This window comes from Oncorhynchus masou, chromosome 1 (genome assembly GCF_036934945.1).
Source record: "Oncorhynchus masou masou isolate Uvic2021 chromosome 1, UVic_Omas_1.1, whole genome shotgun sequence".
In the NCBI taxonomy this organism is placed as follows: domain Eukaryota; kingdom Metazoa; phylum Chordata; class Actinopteri; order Salmoniformes; family Salmonidae; genus Oncorhynchus; species Oncorhynchus masou.
Genome location: NC_088212.1, coordinates 19,607,675 through 19,624,913, shown reverse-complemented (window position 1 = coordinate 19,624,913; position 17,239 = coordinate 19,607,675). Strand labels below are relative to the sequence as shown.

The window sequence follows — 17,239 nt, the reverse complement described above, 5'->3', positions numbered from 1 at the left end:
AAAATAAAAAAGTGGTGGACCGGTGGTGCTAGGTTTGTGGCGCTAGAGCAAAGTTGAGACTTTGAAAATGGAATCAAGAGAACTGGACGTCAAACATTGATTGAAGATCACTTCAAGATCAGCATTGACACATGGATTGGTTTGTTGTGCCAAGTTGAGTTAGCTGTACAGCACAGGAGGTTGGTGGCACCTTAATTGGGGAGGACAGGCTCATGGATAATAGCTGGAGTGGAATGGAATCAAATGCATCACACATGATTTCCATGTGTTGGATGCCATTCTATTCACACCGTTCAAGCCATTATTCTGAGCTGTCCTCCCCTAAGCAGCCTCCACTGATGTAGAGGTCACTTGGCTGGATCAAATTCTTCATTCTAAGCTCATAGCCACTTAGCAAAACTTAGCTTTCAGCCATTACACCTTTTGTTTTAGATCTGTTTCTTTGAACATGGGCAGCACAGACTTTCCAATGTCTGATGTAGCCAGTAGAAGTCACGCTTCAGCACTTTTGGATTCATTGAAGGTTTATCTACTATCACATTATCTATTCGGTTGTTGTTGCTCAAATAGGTTTTCATTCGAAAAAACATGATACTGTATGTGTCTATTATGGAAATATAGTCTTCTAGAGGGGGAATGCTGTCTCACAGCTGTAGTTTCTAGCTGAAATCAGAGCAGCGGTGCGTGTTGAAACGTGAGCGTGTCTCTCTTGGTGGGACGTCCCTCTTGCAGTGATAAATCTCTGTGGCCCTGACTCCTGCACGCACGGCAGGCTACAACTCTTCTCGGGCTCGGCCTCCGGCCACACCCTGACTCTGTCAGCCCCACTTGGGAGACATCCAGACCTGTTTCACACAGTCATCATTAGGGCATAGAATTGTCAGGGACCTCAGTATATGATATAGAATTGTGAGAAAAGCAATACATATTGGCACCAAATTATCATGGTTATATGTATTTAGATTGTTTTGTTTTGGAAATTCTAAAGAGAGACTGTAGATTCTTCAAACAACTTTATTATAAGATTTGCAAAAATGGAGCAATCAACAATCACTCAAATAGTTCAGAGTTGAAAGCCCAACGAACAAAGTTGGCTCTCTCCTTTTATAGAAAGTACATCCTCTTATCTATGTGACAGTTAGCAGATGTGCAGAAACAGGGCTGGGGAACAGAGTTGCAAGAAATAATTTGGCTCATCTGTGCAGATCAAGATAGCTGATATCGCCACCATTCTCTGTTCCTCCGTGCAATTCCCACATAGCTAAATTCCTGCCGATTTGTGGACACAGGAGGTCACATACTGTGGTCGCACCCAAATGGCTCATGAATTTGTACGCTCAGATGTATGACTAAGTCACACAAGACATGTTTGTATGAGTAAAAATTACTAGCATATAACAATGGACAATTATTTAAGTAAAAAACAGCATAGTATGTAATTAATTTCCTCCAGTTTCCTCTCAATGGTTTTGGGGGGGGGGAGTGGGTTCTGGTGCGGGTCCGTGAATCCCCACCAGGATAATTTTTATATGTAAGTACTGACAGTTCTGGGGACTTTTTAAAAGGACATTCTACTCCAAAATTAATGAAATAAATGTATAAAATATAATTTCCACCTACAGAAATGAGCCCAATAACAAACATATTGGTACAATTATTTGTTTAAATTATTTTAACATATTGGACCATGGATATAATAACAAACATGTTTCATTGTCACATACACCAGATAGGTGCAGTGAAATTGGTTGTTTTACAGGGTCGGCCATAGTAGTAAAGCACCTCTGGCGCAAATCATGATTAAGTTCCTTGCTCAATGGCACATCGGCAGATTTTTCACCATGGTGGTTCGGGTATTTGCACCAGCAATCTTGCGGTTACTGTCCCAACGCTCTAACCGCTAGGCTGCCTGCCATTGAAAATAAAAACGTGTTCTTAACAGACTTGCCTAGTTAAATAAAGGTACAATAAAATGTAGTGTATATAGGCTGAAGCATGGGTTGTCTATCTGCATGTATCCTATTGGGCTAATCACTCGGGGGGCTCTGATTCTCAGTGCTAGAGGCATCACTAAAGGCCCCCTGGTTCAAATCCATGCTGTATCACAACTGGCCGTGATTGGGAGTCCCATAGGGCGGCGCACAATTGTCCCAGCATTGTCCGGGTTGGGCCGGAGTAGGCCATAATTTTAAATAAGAGTGTGTTCTTAACTGGCTTGCCTAGTTAAATAAAATAATTAGCTAGATCCCAAATGTGATCTTTTGACTAGTTAGCATCCTATTGATTAATTTTATGTCCCAAAAAACTTGCATAAACACAGTCTATATTGCAGGCCTACCTGTTAGACTAAGTAGGGGTAACTCGCAACCCAGGGTAACATGCCCCCTGCCTCACAGAAACCTCTTAATGTCACCATTTCTTCCCCCAACACTTTCCATTGTTGCCACTACTCTTGCTCAACTTAAAATGTCATCTGTCTCATTATAATATAAGTCACTCCAAAACAGTCATTTTGAAGTAGGGTGGCATTTTTAACCAAAAATATCCTATAATTGACCCATGTTACATTAGCCCCTCTCCCCTATGCACTCACAGAAAATTGCTGTGCAGTAACATGCTTACAAAGCTGCTGATAAAAACTGGGTTTAAAATAGTACATATTTAGGAGTTGAGAAATAAGAAAGTAGGAATGGAAAGCTGGGATCCCCCTCTTTTTAACAAAGGCTGTTTTAAAACTGCTGTTTTCCCCATAATTGCAAGAATTGTTGTGCATTGACTGCACGTTTCCCTCCCTATGGCACTCCTAACTTGAATGCGCCTGGAGAGGAATATTTATCTTGCGTAGGTCGGCTTGTTGTTGTGTGTTCTAAGTAAATACTATAGATTTAAACTAGTCTACTATGGGGTAATCTGATTTTTCTATCTGTTACTCGTTTTGTTTGCTGACAAAGTCAATGTGGACTGTTCAAGCATAAATATTTTTTCATGTTACATATTTTATAGGCGTGGTGGCAACAATTTTGCCATGGTGCAGCACCAAAGATAAATGACTGCAGTGGAAACACTGGCAATTTGATATGGTTCATTTTATTGCAATTTGATCCAAAGATATTGCTCTCTATATGTCTGCTGCAGAGAGACGCGTCACTTATTTCCATAATCAGTCATTGAAATAAGTGCTGAAAACATGTTGGCTTGCTATTTCAAAAAGAAGATGGAGAACATCTTTCTATCCATGCCTGGGTATTGTGCTCGCTGTCTGCATAGGAGGTGCTGTCTGCATGGCTGGAACGCAGTCATGTCTGCCTGTCCGTCGGTCTGGGCTTGAATGCTGAGTGGATGCTGGGTAGTGTAGTAGCCTTCTAGGTCTAAACTTTTAGAGTGCAGGAGGAGGTGCCAAGAGCTGTGTTCTATCCTGGTCTGGTGGTTGGGCTTGGGGGCGGTTAGCGTCAGTGTACTCCTGGCTGGTTGGGGGGATCCTACCTCTGAGAAAGATGGAATATAGATGCACCGAGAGACCTAGCCGCTTGGTGGAGCCCGCAGAGCAATCCACCTCCCCAGGTAAGGAATGGGACTGGGGCTGAGACTGGGGGATGAGGAGGAAAAGTTCTACAGTTGTGCAGCCCCTGTAGTGCAGAACACCATTAGTTCTACCACAGCTACTGTAGCTAATGCTTTGAGCAGTTTGTGCAGCTAGGCTACTGTTCAATGGGACAAAGGTTTCTATATAATCTGCAAATCTTGTATTTGCACAAAATAAAATCACTACTCTGTTAATAAAAGAAAGTTGTGGAAAGTTGAACGGATTTCTGAAGTGTTTACGGTTCACCATGCCAGCCAATATGTCAGTGTAAACCCCACTGTATTCTATTATCCTGTAGATTACTTCAATAACCAATAAAACCCTTGTATTGGTTATTTCTTGTGCAGATAACACAACATGAATACCATAATACTGGATAGGTAGTGCCCGTAATAGTTCCTTACTATCCTATTACAAGAATGCTACAGTAAAGCCATTGGCATGTCCGTCATCACATCAATAGTAGCATTTGATTTGAACTATTAAGTTTATTTTACATGATGCATTTCTTTGATAGGTATTTGCATTATTGTTTTGGTTTTCAAGATCAGCTGTGAGCTGTTGTTTTTGTTTTCGAAGAGCTTAAAAAGTCTAGTATGACAGAAGTGTTTTTAGAGGTCACTTTTTCGCATAGCCACTGACTGTTGTGTTTTTTGTGTGTGTGTTTGCGTGCGTGCGCGCGCTGGGGCATAGATGAGAGACTGGTCCGGGTCTTGTGAAGTTGAATTATGCACCAGGGGGTCTGTGTGGGTGCATGTCTGGTCTGTGTATGCACATGTTTGAGCTCGTTGGCTGCCCCACTGCTGAAACCTGATTTGCGACGTGTGCTTTATTTATGAGTCTATAAATCAGAGGGGGGATGTTTCACACTTTTCATCTCCATATTCCCATTCATCCTGGTGTTCATAAGGTCCGCTCCATCAACCATTTATTGGTCCGGGTGGTGAGACTCTATTTGATGGGATATGAGCTGCCCTGGGTGCTGTTGACTGAGTTTTATAGGCCTTATTTTGTTTGCGTTCCTGGACTTTCTGTTATTACTGTTGGTTTCTGTTGGTGCTGTTGGTCAGAGGGTATACATTAGGGCACAAAAATTAGTTTTAGTTAGTGTTTTGAGCTTTTGCTCCATTGGTTTTTAGTGTGTTTGTGTGTGTGAGTGAGACCCCCTCTAGTATTTTTACAAATTGTTGAGGAGCCGTCACGGAAAGGTTGCTGGAGTTTCTTGTCCATCCGTGTGGTTAGTGTTTCAGAGAGAATCTATGGCAGGCAGACCCATCATTGGGGAGGAAAATGTTGCTTATTTTGTTACGTTACAGCCTTATTCTAAAATGGATTAAATTCATATTTTTACTCATCAATCTACACACAATACCCCATAATAACAAAGCGAAAACAGGTTTAAAAAGACACCTTATTTACATAAGTATTCGGACCCTTTGCTATGAGATTCTAAATTGAGCTTTGGTGCATCCTGTTTCCATTGATCATCATTGAGATGTTTCTACTACTTGATTGGAGTCCACCTGTTGTATATTATTTTAATTGGACATGATTTGGAAAGGCACACCTGTCTATATAAGGTCCCACAGTTGACAGTGCCTGTCAGAGCAAAAACCAAGCCATGAGGTCGAAGGAATTGTCCATAGAGCTCCGAGACAGGATTGTGTCGAGGCACAGAACTAGGGAAGGGTACCAAAAAATGTCTGCAGCATTGAAGGTCCCCAAGCACACAGTGCCCTCCCATCATTATTACATGTAAGAAGTTTGGAACCACCAAGACTCTTCCTAGAGCTGGCCGCTTGCCCAAACTGAGCAATCGGGGGAGAAGGGCCTTGGTCAGGGAGGTGGTTGGCACCGGTTGGTCGGGCAAATTGAGATAGTATGTACATGTAGGTATGGTTAAAGTGACTATGCATATATGATAAACAGAGAGTAGCAGTAGCGTAAAAAAGGGATTGGTGGGTGGCTGGACACAATGCAGATAGTCTGGGTAGCCAATGTGTGGGGGCACTGGTTAGTCGGGCTAATTTATGTAGTATGTACATGAATGTATAGTTAGTGACTATGCATACAGTGGGGCAAAAAAGTATTTAGTCAGCCACCAATTGTGCAAGTTCTACCACTTAAAAATATAAGAGAGGCCTGTAATTTATCATAGGTACACTTCAACTATCACAGACAAAATGAGAAAAAAAATCCAGAAAATCACATTGTAGGATTTTTAATGAATTTATTTGCAAATTATGGTGGAAAATAAGTATTTGGTTAATAACAAAAGTTTATCTCAATACTTTGTTATATACTCTTTGTTGGCAATGACAGAGGTCAAACGTTTTCTGTATGTCTTCACAAGGTTTTCACACACTGTTGATGGTATTTTGACCCATTCCTCCATGCAGATCTCTTCTAGAGCAGTGATGTTTTGGGGCTGTTGCTGGGCAACACGGACTTTCAACTCCCTCCAAAGATTTTCTATGGGGTTGTGATCTGCAGACTGGCTAGGACCCGGGCGGTTTGTTTGGGATCATTGTCATGCTGAAAGACCCAGCCACGTTTCATCTTCAATGCCCTTGCTGATGGTAGGCTTTGTTACTTTAGTCCCAGCTCTCTGCAGGTCATTCACTAGGCCCCCCCGTGTGGTTCTGGGATTTTTGCTCACCTTTCTTGTGATCATTTTGACGCCACAGGGTGAGATCTTGCGTGGTGCCCCAGATCGAGGGAGATGATTAGTGGTTTTGTATGTCTTCCATTTCCTAATAATTGCTCCCACAGTGGATTTCTTCAAACCAACCTGCTTACCTATTGCAGATTCAGTCTTCCCAGCCTGGTGCAGGTCTACAATTTTGTTTCTTGTGTCCTTTGACAGCCCTTTGGTATTGGCAATAGTGGAGTTTGGAGTGTGACTGAGGTTGTGGGCAGGTGTCTTTTATACTGATAACAAGTTCAAACAGGTGCCATTAATACAGGTAACGAGTGGAGGACAGAGGAGCCTCTTAAAGAAGAAGTTACAGGTCTGTGAGAGCCAGAAATCTTGCTTGTTTGTAGGTGACCAAATACTTATTTTCCACCATAATTTGCAAATAAATTCATTAATAATCCTACAATGTGGTTTTCTGGATTTTTTTTCTAATTTTGACTGTCATAGTTGAAGTGTACCTATGATGTAAGTTACAGGCCTCTCTCATCTTTTTAAGTGGGAAAACTTGCACAATTGGTGGCTGACTAAATACTTTTTTGCCCCTCTTTATATGGTAAACAGAGATTAGCAGTTAGTGACTATGCATATATGGTAAACAGAGATTAGCGGCAGTGTAAAGAGGGGTTTGGACACACACACACACACACACACAATGCAGATAGTCCAGGTAGCCATTTGATTACCTGTTCAGGAGTCTTATGGCTTGCGGGTAAAAACTGTTGAGAAGCCTTTTGGTCCTAGACTTGGCGCTTCAGTACCGCTTGCCATGCGGTAGTAGAAAGAAATGTCTTTGGGTGGGGTGGGTGGGGTCTTTGACAATTTTTATGGCCTTCCTCTGACACTGCCTGGTGTAGAGGTCCTGGATGGCAGGCAGCTTAGCCCCTGTGATGTACTGGGCCGTACGCACTGTAGAACCTTTTGAGGACCAATACCAAATCTTTTTAGTTTCCCGAGGGGGAATAGGCTTTGTCTTGACCTTTTTACGACTGTCTTGGTGTGTTTGGACCATTCTCGTTTGTTGGTGATGTGGACACCAGGGAACTTGAAGCTCTCAACCTGCTCCACTACAGCCCCGTCGATGAGAATGGGAGCGTGCTCGGTCCTCCTTTTCCTGTAGTCCACAATCATCTCCTGAGTCACGGTTACGTTGAGGGATAGGTTGTTAATCTGGCACTGCCAGGTCTCTGACCACCTCCCTATAGGCTGTCTCGTCATTGTTGGTGATCAGGCCGACCACTGTTGTGTCGTCTGCAAACTTCAAATCAAATCAAATTTTATTTGTCACATACACATGGTTAGCAGATGTTAATGCGAGTGTAGCAAAATGCTTGTGCTTCAAGTTCCGACAATGCAGTAATAACCAACAAGTAATCCAACTAACAATTCCAAAACTACTGTCTTATACACACAAGTGTAAGGGGATAAAGAATATGTACATAAAGATATATATGAATGAGTGATGGTACAGAGCAGCATAGGCAAGATACAGTAGATGGTATCGAGTACAGTATATACATATGAGATGAGTATGTAAACAAAATGGCATAGTTAAAGTGGCTAGTGATACATGTATTACATAAAGATGCAGTAGATGATATAGAGTACAGTATATACGTATACATATGAGATGAATAATGTAGGGTATGTAAACATTATATTAGGTAGCATTGTTTAAAGTGGCTAGTGATATATTTTACATCATTTCCCATCAATTCCCATTATTAAAGTGGCTGGAATTGAGTCAGTGTGTTGGCAGCAGCCACTCAATGTTCGTGATGGCTGTTTAACAGTCTGATGGCCTTGAGATAGAAGCTGTTTTTCAGTCTCTCGGTCCCAGCTTTGATGCACCTGTACTGACCTCGCCCTCTGGATCATAGCGGGGTGAACAGGCAGTGGCTCAGGTGGTTGTTGTCCTTGATGATCTTTATGGCCTTCCTGTAACATCGGGTGGTGTAGGTGTCCTGGGGGGCAGGTAGTTTGCCCCCGGTGATGCGTTGTGCAGACCTCACTACCCTCTGGAGAGCCTTACGGTTGTGGGCGGGGCAGTTGCCGTACCAGGCAGTGATACAGGCCGCCAGGATGCTCTCGATTGTGCATCTGTAGAAGTTTGTCAGTGCTTTTGGTGACAAGCTGAATTTCTTCAGCCTCCTGAGGTTGAAGAGGCGCTGCTGCGCCTTCTTCACGATGCTGTCTGTGTGGGTGGACCAATTCAGTTTGTCTGTGATGTGTATGCCGAGGAACTTAAAACTTACTACCCTCTCCACTACTGTTCCATCGATGTGGATAGGGGGGTGCTCCCTCTGCTGTTTCCTGAAGTCCACAATCATCTCCTTAGTTTTGTTGACGTTGAGTGTGAGGTTATTTTCCTGACACCACACTCCGAGGGCCCTCACCTCCTCCCTGTAGGCCGTCTCGTCATTGTTGGTATTCAAGCCTACCACTGTTGTGTCGTCCGCAAACTTGATGATTGAGTTGGAGGCGTGTGTGGCCACGCAGTCGTGGGTGAACAGGGAGTACAGGAGAGGGTTCAGAACGCACCCTTGTGGGGCCCCAGTGTTGAGGATCAGCGGGGTGGAGATGTTGTTGCCTACCCTCACCACCTGGGGGCGGCCCGTCAGGAAGTCCAGTACCCAGTTGCACAGGGCGGGGTCGAGACCCAGGGTCTCGAGCTTGATGACGAGCTTGGAGGGTACTATGGTGTTAAATGCAGAGCTGTAGTCGATGAACAGCATTCTCACATAGGTATTCCTCTTGTCCAGATGGGTTAGGGCAGTGTGCAGTGTGGTTGAGATTGCATCGTCTGTGGACCTATTTGGGTGGTAAGCAAATTGGAGTGGGTCTAGGGTGTCAGGTAGGGTGGAGGTGATATGGTCCTTGACTAGTCTCTCAAAGCACTTCATGATGACGGAAGTGAGTGCTATGGGGCGGTAGTCGTTTAGCTCAGTTACCGTAGCTTTCTTGGGAACAGGAACAATGGTGGCCCTCTTGAAGCATGTGGGAACAGCAGACTGGGATAGGGATTGATTGAATATGTCCGTAAACACACCAGCCAGCTGGTCTGCGCATGCTCTGTGGGCGCGGCTAGGGATGCTGTCTGGGCCTGCAGCCGCCTTGCAAGGGTTAACACGTTTAAATGTTTTACTCACCTCGGCTGCAGTGAAGGAGAGTCCGCATGTTTTCGTTGCAGGCCGTGTCAGTGGCACTGTATTGTCCTCAAAGCGGGCAAAAAAGTTATTTAGTCTACCTGGGAGCAAGACATCCTGGTCCGTGACGGGGCTGGTTTTCTTTTTGTAATCCATGACTGACTGTAGACCCTGCCACATACCTCTTGTGTCTGAGCCGTTGAATTGAGATTCTACTTTGTCTCTATACTGACGCTTAGCTTGTTTGATTGCTTCTTGTTTTAGTTTCTGTCTGTAGGCAGGGATCAACAAAATGGAGTCTTGGTCAGCTTTTCCGAAAGGAATCGATATGCTGATACAATTTAGGGAGTCTTGTTTTCAGATTAGCCTTGTTAAAATCCCCAGCTACAATGATTGCAGCCTCAGGATGTATGGATTCAAGTTTGCAAAGAGTCACATAAAATTCTTTCAGAGCCATCGATGTGTCTGCTTGGGGGGGAATATATACGGCTGTGATTATAATCGAAGAGAATTCCCTTGGTAGATAATGCGGTCGACATTTGATTGTGAGGAATTCTAAATCAGGTGAACAGAAGGATTTGAGTTCCTGTATGTTTTTGTGATCACACCACGTCTCATTAGCCATAAGGCATACGCCCCCGCCCCTCTTCTTACCAGAAAGATGTTTGTTTCTGTCGGCGCGATGCGTGGAGAAACCAGCTGGCTGCACCGACTCCGATAGCGTCTCTCCAGTGAGCCATGTTTCCGTGAAGCAAAGAATGTTACAGTCTCTGATGTCCCTCTGGAATGCTACCCTTGCTCGGATTTCATCAACCTTGTTGTCAAGAGACTGGACATTGGCGAGAAGTATACAAGGGAGTGGTGCACGATGTGCCCGTCTCTGGAGTCTGACCAGAAGACCGCTTCGTTTCCCTCTTTTACGAAGTCGTTTTTTGGGTTGCCGGCTGGGATCCATTCCGTTGTCCTGCGTGAAAGGCAGAACACAGGATCCGCTTCGCGAAAGTCATATTCTTGGTCGTACTGATGGTGAGTTGACGCTGCTATTATATTCAGTAGTTCTTCTCGACTGTATGTAATGAAACCTAAGATGACCTGGGGTACTAATGTAAGAAATAACACGTAAAAAAACAAAAAACTGCATAGTTTCCTAGGAACGCGAAGCGAAGCGGCCATCTCTGTCGGTGCCGGAAGTAACTTAATGATGGTGTTGGAGTCGTACCTGGCCATGTAGTCATGAGGGGACTGAGCACGCCCCCCTGAGGGGCTCCAGTGTTGAGTATCAGCATGGCAGATGTGTTGCTACCTACCCTCAACACCTGGGGGCCACCCGTCAGGAAGTCCAGGATCCAGTTGCAGAGGGAGGTGTTTAGTCCCAGGATCCTTAGCTTAGTGATGAGCTCTGAGGGTACTATGGTGTTGAACGCTGAGCTGTAGTCAATGAATAGCATTCTCACATAGGTGTTCCTTTTGTGCAGGTGGGAAAGGGCATTGTGGAGTGCAATAGAGATTGCATCGTCTGTGGATCTGTTTGGGCGGTATGCAAATTGAAGTGGGTCTAGTGTTTCTGGGATAATGGTGTTGATGTGAGCCATGACCAGCCTTTCAAAGCCTCTCACTTCATGGCTACAGACGTGAGTGCTACGGGTCTGTAGTCATTTAGGCAGGTTGCTTTAGTGTTCTTGGGCACAGGGACTGTGGTGGTCTGCTTGAAACATGTTGGTATTACATACTCAATCAGGGACATATTGAAAATGTCAGTGAAGACACCTGCCAGTTGGTCAGCACATGCCCGGAGCACACGTCCTGGTAATCCGTCTGGCCCCGCGGCCTTGTGAATGTTGACCTGTTTAAAAAGTCTTACTCACGTCAACTACTGAGAGCGTGATCACACAGTCGTCCGGAACAGCTGATGCTCTCATGCATGCCTCAGTGCTGCTTGCCTCGAAGCGAGCATAGAAGTGATTTAGCTTGTCTGGTAGGTTTGTGTCAATGGGCAGCTCGCAGCTGTGCTTCCCTTTGTAGTCTGTAATAGTTTGCAAGCCCTGCCATGTAAGACGAGCGTCGGAGCCGGTGTAGTACGGTTCAATCTTAGCCCTGTATTGGCTCTTTTCCTGCTTGATGGTTTGTTGGAGGGCTTAGCAAGATATCTTATAAGCTTATAAGGATGGCGTCCTTACTGCACTTATTGATAAAGCCAGTGATTGATGTGGTGTACTCCTCAATGCAATCTGAAGAATCCTGGAACATGCTCCAGTCTGTGATGGCAAAACAGTCCTGTAGTTTAGCATCTCCTTCATCTGATCACTTTTTTTATAGACAAGTCACTCGTGCTTCCTGCTTTAATTTTTGCTTGTAAGCAGGAATCAGGAGGATAGAATTGTGGTCAGATTTACCAAATGGAGGGTGAGGGAGAGCTTTGTACGCATCTCTGTGTGTGGAGTACAGGTGATCTAGATTTTTTCCCCTCTGGTTGCTCATTTAACATGTTGATAGAAATGAGGTAAAACTGATTTAAGTTTCCCTGCCTTAAATTCCCCGGCCACTAGGAGCGCCGCCTCTGGGTGAGCGGTTTGCTTATTATTGCCAGCATCCGTCTGTGGTGGTAGATAAACAGCCACGAAAAGTTAGGATGACAACTCAATTGGCAAATAGTGTGGTCTACAGTTTATCATAAAATACTCTACTTCAGGCGAGAAAAACTTAGATACTTCCTTAGATTTCGTGCACAAGCTGTTTACAAATATGCACAACCCCCCCTGTCTTACCGGAGTGCTCTGTTCTATTTTGCTGGTGCAGTGTATATCCTGCTAGCTGAATATCCATGTCATCAGCCGCGATTCCGTGAAAAAATGGCACCAAAAGGACTCTCAGGCCATGACAATCAAGATTCTCTGGTCTGATGAAACCAAGATTAAACTCTTTGGCCTGAATGCGAAGCGCCACGTCTGGAGGAAACCAGGCACCGCTCATCACCTGGCCAATACCATCCCTATGGTGAAGCATGGTGGTGGCAGCAACATGCTGTAGGGATGTTTTTCAGCGGCGGGACTGGGAGACTAGTCAGGATTGAGGGAAAGATGAACAGTGCAAAGTACAGAGGACCTCAGACTGGGGCGAAGGTTCACCTTCCAACAGGACAATGACCCTAAGCACACAGCCAATACAATGCAGGAGTGGCTTTGGGACAAGTCTCTGAATGTCCAGAGACTGGAGTTGAACCTGATCGAACATCTCTGGAGAGACATGAAAATAGTTGTGCATCGATGCTCCCCATCCGACCTGACCGAGCTTGAGAGGATCTGCAGAGAAAAATGGGAGAAACTCTCCAAATACAGGTGTGCCAAGCTTGTAGCGTTATACCCAAGAACTTGAGGCTGTAATCGCTGCCTAAGGTGCTTCAACAAAGTACTGAGTAAAGGGTCTATTTCATTTATTTATTTATTTTTTGCACAAATTTCTAAAAACCTTTTCTTGCTTTGACATTATGGGGTCTTGTGTGTAGATTGATGAGGGGGGGAAAACTATTTTAAGGCTGTCATTTTAAGGCTGCAACATAGCAAAATGTGGTAAAAGTAAAGGGGTCTGAATTATGCACCGAAGGCACTGAATGTTATTTTTATCTTTGCTTATACACTACTACTCACTTTCACATGAATTCTGATATTTGATTATGAAATGGCATGGTAAAAAGGCCAGCATGATGATGATGATGATTGATTATTTGTACTACAGTAGCCTATTTGTAAACGCTAACATAGTGGAGGGAAATGTAATGTAACTAAGGTCCCTGTTTGTGTTACAGAGAAGACACGGAAGGAGATCGTGTCCAAGGGCTCCAGTGGCATGGAGGTTATCCTGGCGACTTTGGAGGTGAGTTCCCGCCACATTCCACTATAGAGTTAAGTTAGTACCAAATATCGAGCTCACATGTCACTAATTTAACTCCATATTCCGCTACAGTACAATACTACAACATAATAAGGAGAGGGAATAAGGAGACTAACACATTCATAACAAGGAATATTGTGCTGGCGTTGCTATTTTCTTTTCAGTTAGCCTTTTTTAGCACTTGTCCAGCAGGTATGGTGGATGCGTAACCAGGCCAGTACTGTACAGCTTGGTTCAGTAGTGTGAAAAGGGTACAACTCAGTTATAACAATAACTATCAACTAGGGCTGGGCGGTATGGGTTTTAGTTTACCTTCTGTAACGGTATTTGAATGTCTGGTTTGTTAACTGGGATACACCATGTGTAATGTTAATTTTTATAGTTTATTTCGCTACTTGAGTCATCTTTCTCCGCTCTACTAACCACACAGACCTAGCCACGCCCTTGTCACTCAAGGAGTGCATTTGACGTTTCTCAACCACAAGGCACTTGCGTTCAGTCTGCATGCAACAATGTTGATGACAACAATGCTGTTTTCACTTAGCTTCTTCATATAAATCCACTAGGGTTCTATAATGACACTATTAGTTTGTGTTTCTTACATCAGCAAACAGCTAGTTTGTCTTTTCATAGCATGTTGCCCTCAATCTTGTGAGACGTTAATCGATAGACGCTAATGCTAATAGCTAGCTAGCTAATAAATGTACTGAGTAAGAGCAAACGTAGCAAGCTAATACAGCCTGATAATACCAGTGATGGTGTAGACCTAAATCAGCATGTTGTTTGTGCAACAGTATCTTCTAAATCAAAGAGGAATATGTAAAGCAAGAATATGTTAGTTACATGAAGTAGATAAGAGAACTTGCAATATAGCCAAAGCTTATAGGGTCCCCTAGGAAACACTTATCAACACTTTAGTTCCTACCATGTCACAATTACTCTTCCCTGGCATTTTAATTAATTGTCTCAAACGACACTGTATTCAAAGTGCCTGTATTCAAACGACACTGTTTCAAAATAGTCATTCTATTTCCATGATTCCAATAGTTTTGCCCTAATTCACAAGTCAAATCGCAATTGCAACATTTGGTTAAAAATAAGTCCTAGATTATTTGCCTATATAGTGCAGCCCTACGTGGCAGTGCGGAAGTTATTTCAATTGAATAGTGGTGTAAAGTACTTAAATAGTACTTGAAACTATTTTTTACTTAAGTTTTTTTTTTTTTTGGTATCTGTACTTTACTATTTTTTATTTTTGACAACTTTTTTCACTACATTCCTAAAGAAAATACTGTACTTTTTACATGATTTTGACCATTTCTCCTGACTCATAAAAGTACTCATTACATTTTGAATGCTTAGCGGGACAGGAAAATGGTCCAATTCACGCACTTGTCAAGAGAACATCCCTGGTCATCTACTGCCTCTGAGGACTCACTAAACACAAATGCGTTGTTTGTAAATTATGTCTTAGTATTGGAGTGTGCGCCTGGCTATCCGTAAATTTAATTAACAAGAACAGTGGCCGTCTGGTTTGCTTAAAATAAGGAATTTGAAATTATTTATACTTTTACTTTTGATACTTAAGTATATTTAAAGCCAAATAGTTTTAGATATTTAATCAAGTAGTATTTTACTGGGTGACTTTTATTTGAGACATTTTCTATTAACGTATCTTTATTTTTACTCAAGTATGACAATTGGGTATTTTTCCACCACTGCAATTGAATGCAGGAAATGCAGAAATGATAAAAGTGCTGAAATTTATTTTGGTTGAAGTTGAATTGAACAGTATATAACAATCAGAATGGAGAAAGACTCATTGATATCACTTATAATGTATGTGTCACCACCGTAGGATCACTCACTACTCATAAAACAAATGTATAACTTTTATTATTCAAAAACTAAAAATACCGTCCAGTTTTTTTTTTAAATACCATGATATAATATTTTGGCCATATCGCCCAACCCTACTATCAACATCATGGTATCTTAAAAGTATTGGAAATAATTGTCCTCCCGAGATGCAGTTTACATAGCACACACTTGGTTTTGGCAATGGCTTCTAAATCTCCCTGTCTAGTTATATCTCCCTATGTCTTTATATACCACTTGATGCCAGATCAATTTATGAGTTGGGGAAAAGCCATTACTATTTGTAGAGACTGAAACCTAAGTGAGACGGTTTGTGTGTATGTGTAGATTTGGTGGTGTGTGCATGAATGGCTGTGTGTCTGTCTGTGTGTGCACATACAAATGTGTTTGTCCATGCTCACGTGTTATTGAGTGTGTTGGTAATACCCAGCATGCTCTCTGTTTTTGATAGAACACACAGGATCTGCAATCTATCCTGAACATTTTGTACATTCTGAATGAGCTGTTAACTGTGGGTAAGTGGTAACCGCTCTGTAATTGGATGATGGGGGCAAACGGTGTTCTGTTTGAGTGTCCTGATCTCTGATTTGACAAGTGTCAATTGTCTTGGGTGGAAACAGTGCTTTGATTGGGTAGGTTTTGTTTTCACGCAGACCATCTAAGAAAATGTAGACTCATTTCAACTGGTGTAGATTGTCAAGTTGTAGAAATTTGCAACCTGTTCACACAAAATCTGAGACTGATCAAGAATCTTTCAAAAAAATGTAAACAGGATTTTGTTTATCTTTTTTCCCCGGTCACACTGCCAGACCAATGGAATCCAGTTGAGATCAGACTAGATTTCCTCACATGGTTTGTGTGAACTCTACTCAATAACAGCTGAACTGATAGGTTGGTTTTGTGGAAACTGATGGGGATCATTTGACTTGTGAAAATTTAAATGGTGATTGATCAATTTGTGGAGGCTGTAGTAATAGGTGTGTGTGTGTGTGTGTGTGTGTGTGTCTCTCTGTCCCAGGTGGGGGTCGCAGGATTGGTGTGTTTGTGTCCAAGGGTGGCACAGGCATCTTGCTGCAGCTGGTCATCAGTGCCAGTAAAGAGTCTCCCCCGAGTGAGGAGGTCATGCTGCAGCTCCACTCAGTCCTGGCCAAGGTTGGACCAAAAGGTAACACACACCCTGTATGTTAAGGTACTCTATCGCTGTACCAGGAGCCCCAACATTGTCATTCAAACTTCTGCCATAAACTAAATCCATACCAAATTTAGCATGTACACCCCTTCACGTCTGTCTTTCTCCAGACAGGAAGTTTGGTGTGAAAGCCCGTCTGAACGGAGCTCTGAACGTCACTGTGAACCTGCTCAAACAAAACCTGCAGAACTACAAGCTGCTGCTGCCCTGTCTGCTGGTTCTACAGGTCTACTCCTCCAACAGTGAGTTTGACCTTACATACTGTAGGAACCATACATCTGACTGACAGTTACTAACCCAACCTACTGTTGCCATAGGAACCATACATCTGACAGTTACAAACCCAGCCTATTGTAGTATGACTTCAACTACAGCCAACTACTTTCTGGTGGTATTGTTGAGGGCATTGAGGTTTGTCTGCCTTCAGCTGTGAATGCTGTGTCCCTGGGGAAGAATGGGGTGGTGGAGCTCATGTTCAAAATCATTGGACCCTACAGCAAAAAGAACAACAGTCTGCTGAAGTAAGTGGCGTGTGTATGTGTTGAGGATGAATGGTGTGGGTGCTGCTGTTTTTGACCCTTCTCTGGCTGTCTTTTACTCAACAGAGTATCCCTGGACACACTGGGGGCCTTGCTCAAATCCAGTAAGTGTCTCTCTCTCTTCTCCCGTTCTCTCGCTCTGCAGTGTTTAGGACAATGTCCTGTCATGGTTCTTCAATAACAGTGCTATTGTCAGTGGCTATTATCAACCAGTCTCTCTCTCTCTCTCTCCATCCCTCTCCCCCTCCCTCCCCGTCTCTCCTTACATCCTTCCCTCGCCCACTTCCTCACTCCTTCTCTCCATCCCTCCCTCCCTCCCTC

General features: G+C 43.4%; 1 protein-coding gene across 3 annotated transcripts in view; it reads left to right on the top strand.

Moving 5' to 3' along the window:
- LOC135527434 (cytosolic carboxypeptidase 1-like) overlaps window positions 1–17,239 on the top strand; it is a 48,604-nt gene that overhangs the window by 5,222 nt on the left and 26,143 nt on the right. For 2 of the 3 annotated variants that reach the window (XM_064956036.1, XM_064955987.1), the window contains exons 4-9: window positions 13,227–13,294; window positions 15,642–15,705; window positions 16,209–16,355; window positions 16,490–16,621; window positions 16,807–16,900; window positions 16,985–17,022. In XM_064956036.1, coding sequence (XP_064812108.1) covers window positions 13,227–13,294; window positions 15,642–15,705; window positions 16,209–16,355; window positions 16,490–16,621; window positions 16,807–16,900; window positions 16,985–17,022 — 543 coding nt within the window. Of the gene's footprint in view, window positions 1–3,466; window positions 3,562–13,226; window positions 13,295–15,641; window positions 15,706–16,208; window positions 16,356–16,489; window positions 16,622–16,806; window positions 16,901–16,984; window positions 17,023–17,239 lie in introns of those variants that run through there. The other variant, XM_064956093.1, reaches the window with a different exon arrangement.